Source organism: Vanacampus margaritifer, chromosome 2 (assembly GCF_051991255.1).
Source record: "Vanacampus margaritifer isolate UIUO_Vmar chromosome 2, RoL_Vmar_1.0, whole genome shotgun sequence".
NCBI lineage: Eukaryota > Metazoa > Chordata > Actinopteri > Syngnathiformes > Syngnathidae > Vanacampus > Vanacampus margaritifer.
This window is the reverse complement of record NC_135433.1, coordinates 17,490,711-17,508,794: the sequence shown is the minus strand read 5'-3', so window position 1 is coordinate 17,508,794 and position 18,084 is coordinate 17,490,711. Positions and strand designations below refer to the sequence as shown.

General features: G+C 40.4%; 1 protein-coding gene across 3 annotated transcripts in view; it reads left to right on the top strand.

The window, feature by feature from the left end:
* The window catches only part of baiap3 (BAI1 associated protein 3), a 56,071-nt gene that overhangs the window by 25,634 nt on the left and 12,353 nt on the right, over positions 1–18,084 (top strand). For all 3 annotated transcript variants that reach the window (XM_077559049.1, XM_077559048.1, XM_077559047.1), the window contains 22 exons: positions 147–206; positions 313–379; positions 890–1,103; positions 1,196–1,240; positions 2,601–2,678; positions 2,915–3,020; positions 3,099–3,206; positions 3,280–3,372; positions 4,403–4,506; positions 4,581–4,698; positions 4,861–4,985; positions 6,765–6,855; positions 6,957–7,013; positions 7,088–7,185; positions 7,263–7,314; positions 9,580–9,731; positions 9,853–9,976; positions 11,002–11,142; positions 11,871–11,966; positions 12,209–12,424; positions 17,141–17,209; positions 17,283–17,362. In XM_077559049.1, coding sequence (XP_077415175.1) covers positions 147–206; positions 313–379; positions 890–1,103; positions 1,196–1,240; positions 2,601–2,678; positions 2,915–3,020; positions 3,099–3,206; positions 3,280–3,372; positions 4,403–4,506; positions 4,581–4,698; positions 4,861–4,985; positions 6,765–6,855; positions 6,957–7,013; positions 7,088–7,185; positions 7,263–7,314; positions 9,580–9,731; positions 9,853–9,976; positions 11,002–11,142; positions 11,871–11,966; positions 12,209–12,424; positions 17,141–17,209; positions 17,283–17,362 — 2,294 coding nt within the window. The remainder of the gene's footprint in view (positions 1–146; positions 207–312; positions 380–889; positions 1,104–1,195; positions 1,241–2,600; positions 2,679–2,914; positions 3,021–3,098; positions 3,207–3,279; positions 3,373–4,402; positions 4,507–4,580; positions 4,699–4,860; positions 4,986–6,764; positions 6,856–6,956; positions 7,014–7,087; positions 7,186–7,262; positions 7,315–9,579; positions 9,732–9,852; positions 9,977–11,001; positions 11,143–11,870; positions 11,967–12,208; positions 12,425–17,140; positions 17,210–17,282; positions 17,363–18,084) is intronic.

Below are 18,084 nucleotides of genomic sequence, written 5' to 3'. Positions count from 1 at the left end.
CAAGAAACTGTCACATGCCATCATTTATTCTCATTTTGTGCAAGCAGTGAACGGCTTTCATTCTAAGTGTAAAGAGTGTTTCCAGGAGCTGCCAGTCAAACGGGACCTCATAAAAACATTCCGTTTTTATTTCTGTCTTGAAAAAGGTGTTTGATATGGGCGAGGAGGAGCATGACATCATACTCCAGAAAGTGCAAGAATCCAAGGTGAGTCTCCACAGCGTTGATGCAAAATTCTAACCCCCCCCCAAAAAAAAAAGAACTTTCTTCATGGTTGCAATTATTGTAACTATTTAGTGCATTTCCTCCACAGAGAGCCACTTTTTCCTTGAGAGCTTCTGTCTTGAAAGCCAAGAATCTGCTGGCTAAGGATGCCAATGGTAAGACACTTCAAGTACAAAATCACCTCTCTCTGGCCAGAGATAATATTTTCTCCATTATGCCACTGAAAAGCTTTTTAAGCACACTCAGTGAAATAGACAAGTTGTTTGCTCATTTGCTAATAGCATGTCATTTGCATAGACGTGCGAAGTTGATTGATTGTGAAACACTGCGCTGAGGGGGCATGGAAATCATGCTCATATGTGTAAAATGAGTTGTGATAAATATTTATAACAAGGTAACTACAAGTAGTTCTGTTAACAAGGACACAATATCAAATGCAGTCAGTGCATTTCTACTCGGCAATGCACCCACTACACCTGGTCACGGCCCTGGATGTACGTGCAATTTGCCAAACCCTATCGGATATGTCACTTGTACACTGAAATAGGCACACACAAAAAAATCTGAATTCGGTGCTTGGACCTACAGTGTAAATTCAAGTGTCCTGCGACTCAAAAATGTGCACGGGATCTCAAATTGGTCATAAGCGTCTGTTTTGATGCCAGGCTACAGCGACCCCTACTGCATGTTGGGCATCCTGGAGGGCCAGAGCCCGCGAGAGCCTGAGGAGAAGAAGGAGAGGAAGTTCAGCTTCAGGAAGAGGAAGGACAAGCTGGAGAAACGCTCCAGCACCAAGGAGGCGCTCCAAGCCAGATGCATCCAAGTGACTGAGGTCAAGCCAGAGACCCTCAATCCGGTCTGGGACGAGCACTTTGTCTTGTGAGTCGGACACTTTGACCTGATGATATATCACTTGAAACTTTCAAGAGAAGCAGACCTTGAGCATTTCTCTTCTGTTTTTGTATCTACAGTGAAGTGGATGACGTCCACAATGACCTGCTACATTTGGACATTTGGTAAGATATGGGTGCTTTACAGGAAGTTAATTAATTTTTAACTCATTCATTCCCAGCCATTTTCACTGAAGCAACCTTCTTCGCTCCCGGCTGTTTTACTGGACTTTGACTGATCTTGCAAGGCCCACAGAATATTGTGTTCTATTGCTATAAAAACATGGAACCTACCAAAAGAAAGATAAGAGTCTCTTCTTTCATCAGGAAAAAAAGTATATTTCTATCTGTTTCCGTTTGCAGCAATTAGCATTAGAATATAGCTCAGTTTCATCATTATTCATGAACCTGTTCAAAACACTAGGCAAAAGTGCTTGTTGTAGCATGGCCCTGGTTGATCTCGTATACTCTGCTGGCCGTTTTTTGTAATAACTACCATTGCTTTAAGCGACCTCTTCAGGTCAGAGGCTGCATCAAAGCCTTTTGTTTGTTCTAGCGTAAAAAAAACAACAACATAAAAACATTTCCATACGTTTTTGGGAGCAAATGAGTCCCAAAAAAAATTTAATGTATGATTTTTTTGAAAGTATAAATACATTTTTGGGACCATGGCAATATTTAAAATAGAATGTTTTTATACATTTTTGGGAGCAAATCAGTTAATAAATTGATTTTTTTTCCCCCCTCATAATGTTAAAATGTGGTCTGCATTTACATAGTATGTCTGTTAAAGGGATTACATCACGGAATTTTAAGCCCTTCCACAGTTAACTATAGGCATGTAATGATTAAATCTTACCTTTGACACCATGGCGATGTAATTTTTGTATGAAATATTAGGTATTTCACTGACAATTTTTCTAATGCAGAAGTAAAACGCCCGGTTCAGTAAAACCCCGCCTCTCCCCGTGTGGCCACGGAAGACCGGCCAGCCATTGTAGTGTAACCGTGTCTTCTTCACATGTGGAAATTGGATAGATGTTCAATTCTTAAATTAATACTTGAAACAGGACAGCTCCTTGCCACAAGAAATCGTAGTGCAGCAGGAAGGGAGAAGAGGGAAGAAAGAAAGAAAAGAAGGCGAACCAGAGCCGAGTGTGCTAACCACTACACCATTCAAGCAGTTGGGTTCAGCAGCGCAAAAAGTTTTACTTGTAGTTTACACAAGTGTCAGCCAAAACCCTTTCTGGGGTTTTAAGATGGCCAATTGTCATTGCACTTTGGCATTGCATTGAGTCAAGTGCATAGTCAAAAAGTGGCATTTATTTACTTTTATTAATTGCATTTATTACTGGGGATGATATGACCCAATTCACACGGGGGCCATATATGATCCTTTTTCTTAATGGCCTCAACATTAGGTACACATACACAATCCAATCATATTTGGTAAAGGTATAAATGGCACTCTTCTTTTCTCCTCCAGGGATCACGATGACGACGTATCGGTGGCTGAGGCCTGCAAAAAACTCAATGAAGTCAGTGGACTTCGAGGAATGGGAAGGTATTATTAATAATATTGTAGCGCTTCTCGCTTGGTTGAATTATTTTTAACTTAAAAATAGTACGTAAGAAAATTTGGCCAATTTGGTTGAGGGAGACAAAGGTAGGATAGGGTCAATTTTACTGTATAATGATATATATTAGTATTAGAATGTTTCTAGCAATGACAATGCTGTTAAAATGAACACTAGACTTGCATACAGGGGAGCTTCACTGACAATCATATCATTCTGTTAGGTATTTTAAGCAGATTGCAAAATCGATGCGTGCCAACGGATCGTCATCATCCGGCTCAGAGGAAAATGCAGATGACTTCTTGGGATGCATCAACATCTCTTTAAATGTGAGAAAAGTTCAGATATTTGGAATTAAAAGTATTCCACATGCCTTTTCATCCGGCTCGTTTTTACCGCTCTGACAGGAGATTCCCGTTGGCGGCTTCGACACTTGGTTCAAGCTGGAGCCTCGCTCGAGCGCCTCTAAAGTGCAGGGAGAATGTCACCTGATACTGCAGCTGTTCACAAGCCAGGTACGTGAAGCGAGGGTTTGCAGGGTTGCCTCTCATTTCGAGTAAGGTATTCACGTTTTCGTTTTGGACTCAGAGAGACACAGCGCTGTCGAAGAAAGAGTCAAACGTGTCCATCCACAAGAAACTACTCAGTCAGATTGTTGAGTATGAGCACGCTCACGTCAAGGTGAGTTTCCTCCTTTGAGAGATGCGGTCACTGAGCTGAAATGCAAAAACAAATTAACTGAGCACTATGATACATACAATACGTCATAAAATGGGGATGACATCAGAGCATTCTGGTGGGATGCTTTTTATCAAGTGATATCTTCAGGCAATGCCATGTTATTTACCCCAACCATGACTCCACCCGATTTCTAAAAACAAATTTACAAGATTTACTTGGTTTTTAATAGGGGTCTCAGGTGATTAAAATGTTTAATCGTAATTAATCGCATTACTTCTATAGTTAACTCACGATTAATCGCAAATTTTATATCTGTTCTGAATGTACAATAAAATGTACAATAAAATATTTTCCAAGTTTTCATACTACTGTTAACATAAAATTGGGGGCAAAAACTAATAGAAATATTGCTGCATCTTTTAGTCATTGATGCAGTAATTTTATAATTCATAAAATCGAGTTCAACTTAAAAAAGATGTTATGTACTGTAAAAAAAAAGAAAGAAAGAATGCGATATTGATTTGTGTTGAGGTTATTTTTCTGCCACTAGATGGCATAATTGCATTTGTAAGACATTGGTGACAGGTCAGTACATTTTAATTTTCAGATTAAGAGCTATCAAATCTTTAACATGAAGTAACTTGTGAAATTCTGCACATTTTTAAAATTGTAAAATATAACTTGACGCCAGTTTCCACAAATATATGCATGATTATTAAATTTCTTATTGGTAAATTTTGACGTGGACATGTTTGCTTCGTTGCAACTGGAATTCCCCCACTCCAGGCTTTCCTAGTAAGGGGCGGTCATTAATCGCGCGTTAAAAAAATTTGTGGCAATAAAGGAACTTTAAACCAACTCAAAATTCACGCCTTAATTTCGACACCCCCGCTTTTTGAATGTCATAGTTGTTGGGTGGGCAGACACTCTTCATAGATCCAACCATTTGAGGAAGCATTTAAAAGGTCACATTTGAACAATACGTCCCTTGAAATGTAATTTGAAGTGTGACCCTGACGTCTTTTGCCAGCGTGAGCCGTATAACTGGAACGGGCAGGTTAGCCCACCGGCGTGGACGGTGCTAACTCACCACGCTGTGCAGACGGACCTCACCTGTCTCCAACAGGCTATTATGTGAGCTTCTATTGTACGAGAGTGAAAATAAAACAGCAGCTTAACATGCTAAAAGGTTGCGTTTTCTGCCTCAGTCGCTGGCAGTGCTACAGCGGCCACCATCGAGCCCAGCGGGTGTGCTATTCCCTGCTGCTGCGCCTCCTGAGGGCTATCGATGCAGAGTGGGACCCTCCCTCTGTGAGAGGAGACCTGGTAGGTTCTCCACCTGGGGGCACATCATGGGGTGTGTGGCGGGGGGTCGGGGTCATCACTTGGAAACGTCCACCTCATTAGCTCGTCCCTGACATTCATCAAGGTTTTTGGTTCAGCCAAAAATGTCTCACAGCATAACTCGGGGGTGCTTCCTGTGTCCAGGAGAGGCAGTTGTCAGACAGCTTCAGGCTGTACACAGAGCACTGCCTGTGTCTGATGAAGAACATGCGGCAGGTTTTCCCCTGCACCAGCGCCGCTGCCATTACGCGCTACGAGCTCATGCTGAGGTAACGTCCCTGCTGCTTCACCGCCATCGCATCACATCCCATCACGTGCCGTGCTTGGCGGTGACCTTTTCACACTGAGGGACTGCCACCCACCAGACCGCTTGCCCATGCACAAAACATGACCCTTTTCCATGGCTCGTCTTGCTTTTGTCACTTTACCATTCACAAAAGCAGGTCTGACCTAGCGGCTAAACGTGCTCGTTACCTGCCGATTAAATATAAGCAACTGTGGCTAAAGCCAATCTGTGGCAGGGTTTTTACTTTTTGGACCTAAGTTGCCCATCTCTGCAGCTTTAGAGCAGGTTTCCCCCATCCTGGTACTCGAGGGCACAAAGTCCTGCAGGTTTTACATCTTACGTTTTTCTGTGACTGTTTGACTATTGTGTTTTCAGGGTACTACCAACAGTTTTTCACACTGCGAAAAATATATTCTGGAGACCCGCCTTCCTCTCCATTGTTCTCCTCATATCACGTGTTTTCATACAGCTTACTTATTGCTCTGGGTGGCAGCTGTCAGAGCCTATTGTGGTGCTGATCAGTTGCACAAGAAAAACTGAGATTCTGCAGAAGAAGGATTTGGTCATTTTAGTAGGATGATCACACTAGCATTTTACGCAGATGGTAAATCGTCAGATTACAATTGGGAATAACAGCCAAACCGGGAGGTCACTTTATCTGAAGCAACTCACAGTCAGGGTTTTGTGAATACAAAGAGCAACAATGTAACTCAACAGTGAATTAAGACAACAGTTTAGCATGGCATTGCGCAACGCACGCTGAGAACCGCGTGGCTTTATCGCCGGTACAATATTTTGCTTACTAGTAGCGTAGTTACACGTAGCAACCCATTAGTGTTGTTCGTCAAATATCAAACAAGTTGTTGAAATGCATAGACCGCCCTAAATTGAGTGAGTTGAGCTAAGTTGAAATTGTGCAGTGGAAATGCAACATTGCTCATGACTTACATATTGTTACAATTGAAGCAATAGTTTCCATGTAGTTGTCAAATTTTATTAATCCATCAAACTGTTTGAGTGTTAAAAAATAATGCTTCAAAATGGGTACATGTTTCCATTGAGCCTCAAGGTAAAAAAAAGAAGTTGTTTTTCTCCCCCATATCTTTTTGGGGGGGTAATTAGATGCCTCAAAATGTGTGATACAACGATCCTTTGGCAAGCATCTCAACTACAGTCTTAAAACTGCTCCGTCAAAAGTAATCCAAATTGGGGGAAATAGCTATCTCAGCGCTGGGTCCAAAATGGATTGGGCTCAGAATTTTGGGTTAAGATTTTGATTTTAACCAGCAATGGTTAAAAAAAATACCCATACTGATGAGTTAAAGCTACCCAGAAATGATCAGGATTGCTGTATTTAAAAATGATACAAATTTAATTATTAACATTTTCAAAGAAGAGGCAGCTTTCTCCTGTCAGGGGGTCACCGCATACCCTACTGCATGTACCCATCTGCCCTGATCAAGACTTGAACCCTGATCTCTGTGTCCCAATTCAACAGTGTTCCCCACTAATCCATCCAGCACCATACATTGAATTGATTTCAACAAAAGTACCCCCCCCCCCCCCCCCCCACACACACACACACACACAAAAAACAGCCAATCTTCAACCCAATATGCTGGGTCAAAATAATAAACTCAACATTAAGTAATACAATCTGCTCAAAATGAACAGCTCCCAATAGGAGCTATAGGAAAACAACCCAAACTTTTTTTCGCGTGTTAATTCACCCTCTGCATGTATACACTTTTGTGTGTACCAGGGGGATCGGCTACATGCAGAACATGCGGGCGTTTAAGACTGTTTGCCCCCTGCGTAACGAGCTGCACTTGGACATCACATCTGCCGTGAAGGTAACGAGAGTGAAAGTGGAATTGTTGCTCTGGAGTCCTTTTAATGAGCTTGACTTTGATTTGAATGACCACTACTTTAAATGCCTTCGTCTTCTCAACAGAAAGGAACCTCTGAGTGGTACGAGAACCTAATTGCGCAGTACAAGCCAGATGATGGGGTACGTGCACGCAAGAGGCAAACTTCTCAGCATTATTTTGTACAGAACAAAATTCATGTGTGTTTTGGATGTAGTCGCTGGAGGAGCACCTGAAAAAACTGGTTGTGGTGGTGGACGCCGTCTGCACAGACATGCAGAGAGCACAGAATATCTACAACAAACTCTTCTACAGGTACACCTGAAGCTGTAACTTTTTCTGACTTTTACTCCCATTAATAATGACGTCCTGGTGTGTCTTTGTTGCTGCAGTGCGGTCAAGGTAGATTTCTTCAGCGTGTCCTACAGGCAGCTGGAGAAGCTGGTAGGTCTGCACAACTGTGGCTCTTTTAAAGCATACATATCAAGTCATCATTTAGCATCTTGCTGGCAAAATGCTGTTGTGGTAGCAAAATCAATTAAATATGCTAAGTTCAGTAGGTGGCAGATAACCGTCAAGGGATATTTACGGAACATGCCAAGGTGGGTTTTTATCTTATACTAAAAGTTATAGCCCGGCTTATGTAGATTTTTTTATGCCGTTGCCAACAGAATAACTGTCTAGTAGTCAATTAATCAGCCAAATAAGAAATATAATAATGGCATTTTTTATATACATAATACTAATACCATATACAGTATAATATAGTAATGTCTTATTGAATAAAAACATTCGGAAAGAATTACAGAACATGAGACTGATTTACAATAATTTGTCCTTGATTAACTCATTCACTCCCAGCCATTTTCACTGAAGCCACCTCCTTTGCTCCCGGCTGTTTTCGGATTTTGACAGATTTTGCAAGGCCCACAGAATATTGTGTTCTATTGCTTTAAAAACATGGTACATACTAAAAGAAAGATTAGAGTCTCTTCCTTCATCAGGAAAAAAAGTATATTTGTATCTGTTTCCGTTTTGCAGCAATTAGCATTAGAATATAGCTACGTTTTATCATTATTCACAAACCTGTTAAAAACACTGGGGAAAAGAACTTGTTCCAACATGGCCCTGATTGATCTTTTATACTCTGCTGCCACCTGCTGGCCGTTTTTGTAATAACTACCGTTGCTTCACCTGTTCTCTGCCGTTCAGAAGCTGCATCAAAGCTCTAGCATAAACAAAACAAACATAAAAAACATATAAATATGTCTTTGGACACACTTAAAACATTTAAAATAGAACATATTCATACGTTTTTGGGAGTAAATTAGTTAGAATCAAAACCCTACTAGTTTAAAACCCTACTTTGAAACCCCAACCCTTTGAAAGCCTAGCCCTAGTTCAAAACTCCACTTTGAAAACCTAACTCTTCGATCAAAACCTTACTTTCAAACCCTACCCTAGTCCAAAACCCTTTTGAAACCCTACCCATGCTACTTTGAAACCCTAACCTCTCCTTTGAAATCTAAAGCCCGTATCTCACTGAGGGACGTAGGTTTGCAAGTGTTTGTGAAGGTAGCGAATGCCGATTTTTCTGTTTCTGTTTTTATTTATTTATTTTTTGACGCAAGGACATTTTTAACATGTTCAAAGAAAATTTTGAACATGTTAAAACTTCCTTCGAGCATAAAAAAACATAAAAAATGTTGGCAAATCAAGATTTGCTACCTTCGCAAACACTCACAAACATTCATATGGTTCACACATTCTAACGATTCCCAAAGATACAATTTTGCCTTACATGACTTTGAAAACCTAAGGTCACACATTTTGACAGTTGAATTTTTCCACGTGTCATTGTAGAACCACTGTTAAAAATTGTGTCCTTACTTTGAAAACAGAGTAAATGTGAGACTTTGGAAAGCAATATGGGCGTAACCACAGTTCCTTGACCCGGTGTGGCGACGCTAATACGTAAATTAGTCCAACTGTTACATCACCATCAGGCAAAATACAAAATCGCTTGCTCACAAACACATTTTGAAAAAAAGGCAACTGTTTGTACACAAACAAGGGCTGACGCTACCAAATATTTTAATCATGTATCCTAATAAAAATTCTATCGAATTTTCAATTTTTCGGATAAAATATGTTTTTGTTGGTTAAAGAACAATTCTGAAAACTCGAGCGAAAATAAGACATTTTACTTCATAATGAACAACCAATTGGTGGTCTTTTTTAGATAATCAATAATGTTTTTGTCCATAGCAGCCAACGGTATTTTCTTGTCTTTAAACTTGAGAAGCGAGGTGAAATTTTGGGCTATGGAATGAAGCCAAATCAGAACCACAGTAGCACATTTGCTGGCTAACACAGCACATTTGAGTAAGCCTGCTTTGTTAAAATTGTATCGGTAGGAACCTCAACTGTGTCAGGCTGTCATCTTTAAAATGTGGAGAGTCATTTTTACTTATTCAACCCTCTTTGAAAAACAGTCCAATGACTGTTGCCTATACTGATCACTAGCTAGCTGGTAGCCATTAGTAGCTAACGCCACCAACTGGTGCTGTGTTATACAATGACTATATCATTATTTCATTTAATTTATTAAACGTTCTAACCAAGGAAGGCCTACTTGAGAACTTGTTTGACATCTAATCCAAACTATTACAAAGCATTTGTACTTTTTTCCCCTTTTTCTTTTTACAGGTGGCCGATGATGTTAACGTGGCCATGGAAAGGCTTTGCGGCACCCTGGAGCAGGAATGTTCCAAACTGACGCAGACGATGGGCGAGTCCGTCTTTGAGCTTTTCGTGTCTCTGAAGAACCTTAAAGGCTTCCGGGAGTTTCTTCCTCTCAAGTCCGTCAAAGCTGCAGCTCACTTACTTTCATTTAACCAGTGTCCCAATGCTTTTGTTCGTACACGCGATGAGTCATCCTTTTGTTGCTTGTTGTCTTTTTTTCATCCTCCTCCTCCGCAGAGATGCAAAGATGTTGGCTTTGACCGGATTTCACAACTGGTTCAAGTCGTCCATTCACAAGTTCCTACAGATTGTTCACGACAGGTCATGTGACAGGATCTGCAAAGCGGTGGAGACGGACAAGGTAAGACGCCCTGCCCCTGATTTAGTGCTCTGTCCTCAAGTGCAGTAACCATGGCGATACAGCTCCTCATCGGCTGCTCCATTAGGGTCACATTTTGTGATTGATTCACTGTGACCAAGAAACGGACATAAATCTTTTCATTTTCAGTGCTCTTCCAGGAACAAATTTACTACTGATTCTTCTCCAAACATCATGCAATAAAGCAATATCCCTGTTGTTTTTCACAGACATGATATTTGAGATGACTCGGGTCAAAGGTAAAAAAAACAAAAAAAACACACACACACTACCAGTCACAATTTTAATGAAGTTGTCATATATTTATGTAAAAAGTAGGACTATTTCAAGTTGGACTGAATATTTGAAATAATGGGAGTTTTTATTTTATTTTAAATATGTTAAGAATTATGAGAAATACAGTGAATATAAAAAATAATAAAATACATGTATTGATGTGAAATTATTTAATATATTTTTTAATATAATAATTATGCAAACAAACTAATAAGGAAGGTGTTTATAAATATAAATACTTATTTTTAATTGGGTGAGATATGGAATCTAACTATTATTATTATTGTTATTATTATTATTATTATTATAAATTATTATATAATACAAATCAATGAAAAATGTTAATAAATACTTATAAAGCTTAACAGATAGTAAACCCACATTAAAAGTGAAAAAGCACTAAAATTACATATACACTGTACATAGTACATTGCTTATGCGTGCACTGAAAAGTCATCGCACATTGATGATTTAAATGTGGTAAACCGATGTATTTTTCCCTTCATCCCCTTTAAAATAATGATACACATCAGTTGTACGCGTTTTAATTGCATTCAACTGATGTACATGTTCAAAGTAAGTAAATTCAAAATGAAATCTTTTTTTCAGTGTGGTTCCATCCATTCATCCATTTTCCGAACCGCTTAATCCTCACAAGGGTTGTCCATTATGAATGAATTACATACTGTAATGTGTATAATGTATGTTATGACAGCTACTGTTGGTTTCAGATGGAAGCGGTGCAGCAGGCCAAGCACAGCTCTTCGGCGCTGGAAGTGACGTCCTGCTTCCGACAAGTCCGAGACATCTGGCTCCAGCTGGCCTGGCCGGACTCTGCGGGCGCGTTCATCTTCGTCACACGCTTGACCGACGTGAGTACCGTGCACTCCATAACATGCTCATTAGATTTTAGAATGCCGATTGTTTGAGGAATCCACAGCACAGGCAAAAATCACTGTAAAAGTCTATTTTGCTTTTGAGAGGGAATGAGTGGGAATTTCTTTTTATTTTAATTGTTTTCACAAAAAATAAATAAATACTAACAGCAAATGTTTTGGTCATTCAATAAGGGTATTAATTAGCCATTAACTCATTCACTCCCAGCCATTTTCACTGAAGCAACCCCCCTTTGCTCCCAGCTGTTTTACTGGATTTTGACTGATTTTGTAAGGCCCACAGAATATTGTGTTGCTATAAAAACATGGAACCTACCGAGTCTCTTCTTTCATCAGGAAAAAATAAGTATATTTCTCTCTGTTTCTATTTTGCAGCAATTGGCATTAGAATATAGCTAAGTTTCCTCATTATTCACAAATCTATTTAAAACTGTGGGTAAATTAGCTTGTTTCAAGGCCCTGGTTGATCTTTTATACTCTGCTGCCACATGCTGGCTGTTTTATGTAATAACTACCATTGCTTTAAGCGGCCTCTTCAGGTCAGAGGCTGCATCAAAGCCTTCTGTATGCTCTAGCATTAAAAAAACAACAACATAAAAACATTTCCATACGTTTTTGGGAGCAAATGAGTCCCCAAAAAAATTTAATGTATGATTTTTTTTTTTTTGCAGCCGTATGACTAATGGCAGACCTACTTTTCTCAGAACTTTTGCAGCGAGGCTGTGTGCTACTCGGAGATGCTGACACGCAAGATTGAGAGGTGCCAGCTGGGCCGGGACCACAAGAGCTTCATAGTTCAGGTAACGCTCGTAGCGAGGCGCATTGACGTGTGCGATAAATGGCAGCGAGGGCCCCTTGTGTCCCAGCAGGATGACGAGAATGTGATGTGTTGACACTAAAAAAGCAAGTTGCTGCCTGTCGGTCATTCACAGCGGCACCCTGCCCTCTTTTTAGCCCTGCTTCTTTTCCTTCAGCCTTCTCTCCACCTTCGCTCTGTTTCTCTCTCTTTCTCCTCCTGCACTCCTCGTCGCTTCCCGCTTAGCTGTGCGTGGCCCTCAATGACGTTGAACATGTCCGCGTCTTCTTGGGCCACCTGCCCCGTGACCTGGACTGGCCGGGCGTGGAGCGCGCCATGGAGGAGTCGTGCGGTGCCGAGGGCAAGGAGCAGGTGTTCAAGGCCCTCAACGGGCAGCTCTTCAACATGGACCTGGACCTGCAGAGGGAAGCCAAGCGCCTCATCGCGCTGCTTACGGACAAGGTGCAAGCACACGTGTCTCACTCACACAATGATTTGAATTTCAAGGCGCAAAATATGATGTGTCCTCAGTTCCCAAATGATTTTTGAGTGTTAAACATACCCCGGTCCTAATGGGTTTTTTTTGTTTACGTTGTAAGAATCAAATTAAAAATGTGTAAATATTTGCAAAAAAATATTAAGGTACAATATCAGTTTGAACAGTAAATATAATTTATTTGTAGTGTATTCAATTGAATATAATTAAAAAATAATTTGCAAATCATCGTATTCTGTTTTTTTAATTGAATACATTTGGGCTTTGTATTGCAGTCATGCTTTCAGATATGAGTGGCGCACACTAAAAATAATTGTTGAACCAATTTAAGATTACAAAATGATATGTTGACCAACAAAAAATCGCTTCAATTGGTAACATACGATTGAATTAAGTTAATCCAAAGTTATTATATTAAGTTGAATTAATTATGAGTTCATTAAACTAATAATTAATGAACTCATAATGAATTCAACTTAATGTACTCACTTTGGATTACCTTTGTAATGTCACACCGCGGTGAGGTTGTCTTGTCATTTCCTGTTTTATTTTGAAAATTCTGACTCCTCTCGTTTCAGGTCACTTGCCCTTCTTCGTGTGGCGTCAGTGTCAACCCTGATTCCTGATTGTGTCCACCTGTTTCCCATTACCCTCATGTGTTAAATGGTCTGCGTCTCCCCTGTCTTGTGCCGAAGTGTTTTCGTCAGAGCCACTAAAGCCAGTTACTGTCCACAGCCTTGTTGCCCTGTTCCTTGAGAGAACTTTGGTTTGTAACTTTGAATAGCCGCAGTATTGTTTAAGTTAATGAGTGATTTTTGTTTTGATTGTAGTTTAGACTTCCTCCCTTTTGGAGCGCCTTTAGTTTAACTTTGAATAGCTTTTGTTTTCTCCCTCTCAACGAGGAACTTTTTTGTTTTGTTTAATAAAAGCTGCTTTAGCCTCAACCTCTATCTCTGCATCTGGGTTCTAAAACTGCTACGTTGTGTCAGTACACTTAGGCCAGTATGGTCCAAGACGCAGACAAAACAAAACAAAAATCACTCATTAACTAAAACAATACTGTGGCTATTCAAAGTTACAAACCAAAGTGTGACATGTAATAACTTAATTCAAATGAGTATATTAAGTTTAATAAACTCATAATTAATTAAATTTAGTATTTTCACTTTGGATTAACTTAATTCAATAGCGTGTTACCAATTGAAGCAACTTTGCTCGTGGGTGGGGTTCAGAATTTTCTGGGTTTATATACATATACAGTGTGCTGCAGTGTGTGAACCCTGCAGGCATGGTCAGATTTTTTTAAATAAAATATTAAAATAACCTTATTAAATATTTAGTCATACCCCAATCGACAATGCTGACATTGAAAATAATAGACAAAAAGAATGATAATATTGTCATTTATTATTGAGAAAAGTTGGTGATTTTGTCAGGTGCGTGTGTGTGCGTGCGCGCGTGCGTGTGCTGGATCCCAGAGAGCAGACCACAATTGTGTTTACAGAAAAAGTTCTACAAGATTTATTTTATAAAATAAGGAGCGTGGCAAAAACACACAGGAGACTGTATCATAGTAAAATATAAGAAGAGTCAAACGAAAGCGCACGTGACGAGCCGTGGACACTAGTACAAAAGGCTGCAATACACAATAAGGTTAACTTAAAACGTAATAATCAAGTATCAACAAAGCGCGCAAGAGGTCTAAGCTGCTGCGGAAAAATACTAAACTAAACGGGTAACAATACAAAGTGAGTATACTTAGCAAAACCTGGACTTAGAAGTCGTCGTAAGCAGCAAACAAGGTAGCAAGGAGAATACTTCAACGTCACCTGTCCGCAGTGGCTCGGCTTATAAGGCCAACTAATCATAACACGCCGCAGGTGGGTCGGCTCTGCTCACCACCATCATCAAGGCAACTGAGGAAAGCAAATCAAAAAGTCAAGCGGGTGGCGGTGATGCTGACACAGAACACTACCCCCCAGCCCCCACTGGGAAGGTGGATGGACGAACCAACCCCGAAGCTAGCAGGGCCTGCTGCTCAGGCTTGGAAATTTGGTACAGACTATGCACGATCTTTACAAAATAGGTGTAAGTCATGATATTCATTAGGTACATTTTCTAGATTCGGAGGCTTGATTTCCCTTGTAAGGGTGGAATGTGCATGAGTAGCGGACCTGAGGCAGTTAGCATGCAGAATAGGCTCCAGTTTGTGATCTCAGGTTTACTCCTATCAATGTCCGGGTTGTGTAGTTTTAACCATGGTTGACCCAACATGACAGGGGCCCGTTGCATGTTAGCTACAAAGAATTTACGATCCTCCACGTGGTTTCCCGAAACGCAAAGATGAAGGGCGTCTGTGGTGTGTGTAACCACGATGAGTCGACAACCATCAAGGTCATGAACCATACGTGGTTTGTCTAGTGCGAACACTGCGCATTTCACTTTATTCACCACTTAGATAGTCTACAAAAGTCATCGGCCCCTAAATCCACCAGAGCCAAAATCTCGGCCCTCTCTCCATAACCCGACACCTCCCCCTGCCGTCGCAGTCGTTTGCTTTCGAGTGACCGGGCGCCCCCTGTCTGCCGGCTGGTACTCACAGTTCTGATTTCCAGGATGGACCTTAGTGGACGCGTTGTGGGCCCTCTTGTCGGGATGGGCACTCCGCCACCTGGTGTCCTAGCATACCACAGTAGTAGCACAGGCGGGCGGCGACCCGCCGTTGTCTCTTTAGTAGCGTGAGACGGCCTCCCCCCAGCTGTATCGCCTCGTCAGCGGAGCTGGTGGACTGGACGGCTCCGGGTGGAGGAGGAGCCGTAACTGCAAAAGTTGGTGATTTTGTCAGGTGTATGTGTGTGTGTGCTGGATCCCAGAGAGCAGACCACAATTGTATTTACAGAAACAGGCCAATTAATCACACGCCGCAGGTGCGTCGGCTCTGCTCACCACCGTCGTCAAGGCAACTGAGGAAAGCAAATAAAAAAAGTCAAGCAGGTGGCGGTGACGCAGAATCACAACAGATTTAAGAAAAACTCAGATTTCATGGGTGCAAAAATATGTGAACCTCTCACTTAATCGGACATTGCACCCCCTTTTGCAATGAGAACTTCATCCAAACACTTTCTTTAGTAACTTATCAGTCTTTCACATCTACTTTAGGGGTATTTTTGCTACTCTTCCTTGCAAAATGCAGCCAGTTGAGAGAGGTCCCACCACAGTATTTCGAAAGAATTTAAGTCAGGATTTTGACTGGGCACATCCAGAACATGAATCTTGTTGTTCTTCAGACATTCCTTGGTTGTATTGCTGGAATGCTTTGGATTATTGTCATGTTGCATGATCCATCGTCTACCAGGCTGTAACTTCACAAAGGACGGCTTCAGGTTATGTTCCAGGATTTCACAATATTCCTCTGAATTCATGATTCCCTGGATTATGTGGAGTTGTCCAGGTCCTGAGGATGAAAAGACAACCCAGAATTTAACATTTTGACTCCCATGCTTCACTGTAGGGTGAAGGTTTTTTTTGCTGGTATGCAGTGTTGATTTTTCACCAAACATGACTGTTTTAGTTGTGACCAAACACAACACACACTCATCTGTCCACAGAAGGGACTTCCAAAAAGCTTCAGGTTTGTCAGGTACTCTCTGGCAAAGTTGAGATGGGCAGCTTTGATCTTTTTTTGTGAGCAGGAGCTTCTACCTAGCAAACCTTCCATGAAAGCCTTGTCAATTGACTTTTCTTCTGATTGTTGAAGCATGCACGTGTCCCAGATGCAGCAAAAGAGCTCTGCAGATCCCTCGATGTGATGTTCGAGTTGGATTTTTACCTGAATTATCATTTTTCTTGTGGTTCTTGCTGATATTTTTAGAAGGTCGTCCAATTCTAAGCAGGATTTTAGTAATTTTCAGTGTTCTCTAGTTGCAGATGATCTGCTTCACAGTGGAATGATGAAGCTAAAAAATTTTTTAGATGACTTTATAGCTTTCCCCAGACAGATGTGCTGTCACTACCTACTTCCTGAGGTCTCCTGAGATTTCTCTTTCTCTCAGCATGACTGACCTGTATGTGTTCACCTGGGTAAGACTAAAGTGATGTGGTTTTGTGTGAGTCAGTGATACACATTTTCTTCGCCAAACCTCTCATTTCATTGGTCCATTTCAGTGGTTAGTTAAGCTACCAATTTGTCCTAATTGATCCTACTTGACTGCTTGTTTTAAGCAATACAGCTCAGTGTTCACTTTTGCATCTACACGAATTGACCAAAAACTCTTTTTAATTAAGTTTTGACTACACAATTGATTAAAAAATAGAACAATGCATTGAATTGATAAACCTACACCTGTTATTTTACAATTTAAAAAATGTGCAGCATTTTACAAGTTACTTAATATTAAACATTAGATAGCTCTTAGTATGAAAAGCTGTCAACGTCTTGCAAATGCAATTATGCCATCTAATGGCAGAAAAATGTAACCTCAACACAAATCAATATCACACACGTTTCTTACAGTGCAGTACATCTTTTTCATTTGAATTAAATTTGATGAATTATTATGAAATTACTGTATCAATGACAAACATATGCAGCCATATTTCTATTTGCTATTTCTTTAACAGTTATATATTATTATATGCACATCATGGTCCACTGTATTTTATATTGACACGTTTTGTCGTAGATGGTGCCTGAGCTTCGGCGTTATATCCAGCACATCAGTTTGTCTCCTGACTCCATCAACAACGATGACGTAAGCACTCAAGTCAATTTGTTGCATTTTATGGCCGTGTGTGACTTGTGTGTGTTCACGTTGTTGTGACCAGGCCGTGGCCCCCCTCATGAAGTACCTGCAGGACACCGTGGTCATCCTCACGGACACGCTGGTGAAGGACAACCTCATCCGGTAATTACTGCATCTTGCCTCCCCCTTCCTCTAAATATTTTTATTATAACAGGGACAATGTGTGATTAGCATAACCATTATGATTTATAATTATAGCTTCTACCTAATTGTCTTTCCTCAGTGTGTGTGTGTGTGTGTGTATGTGTGTATGTGTTTGCGCTGCCAATGATTTGCAAAGGTAGCACAGAATCATAAAACCACCTGATAATGCAAAATGTAAATTATATATTTAAAAGAGACATTTTTCACTATTTAAAACAGTTTCCATGTCTCTTAACTCTTTGACTGCCAGACGTTTTCAGAAACGGGATGTCGCCAGTGCCAGCCGATTTAAGCATTTTAACTGATCTTTCAAGGTCCACAGAAAATGTTGTGTTTGGACTATGGAAACACACATACTACCAAATGAAAGATTGAACTCTCATCTTTCATCAGAAAAAAAAGTTTGTTTCTACCTTATTCCGTTCTTCAGTAATCAACAATAGAAAATGGTTAGTTTCACCGAAATGCTCTGTTTTGAAACAAAAAGCGGAGAAAAAGAGCTTTTTGTGAAACGATGTTATTTCATGCATTCTAGTGAATTGTACACTTTTTTGTCCATGAATGATGCCACAAACACCTAAATAGTGCTTTACTTCTGTAAAACGTTATCACCAACAATGAAAAAGTGTTTTTTGGTTGCAAAATACGTTTATTTCCATTCAACAGTGTAACAATTTGAC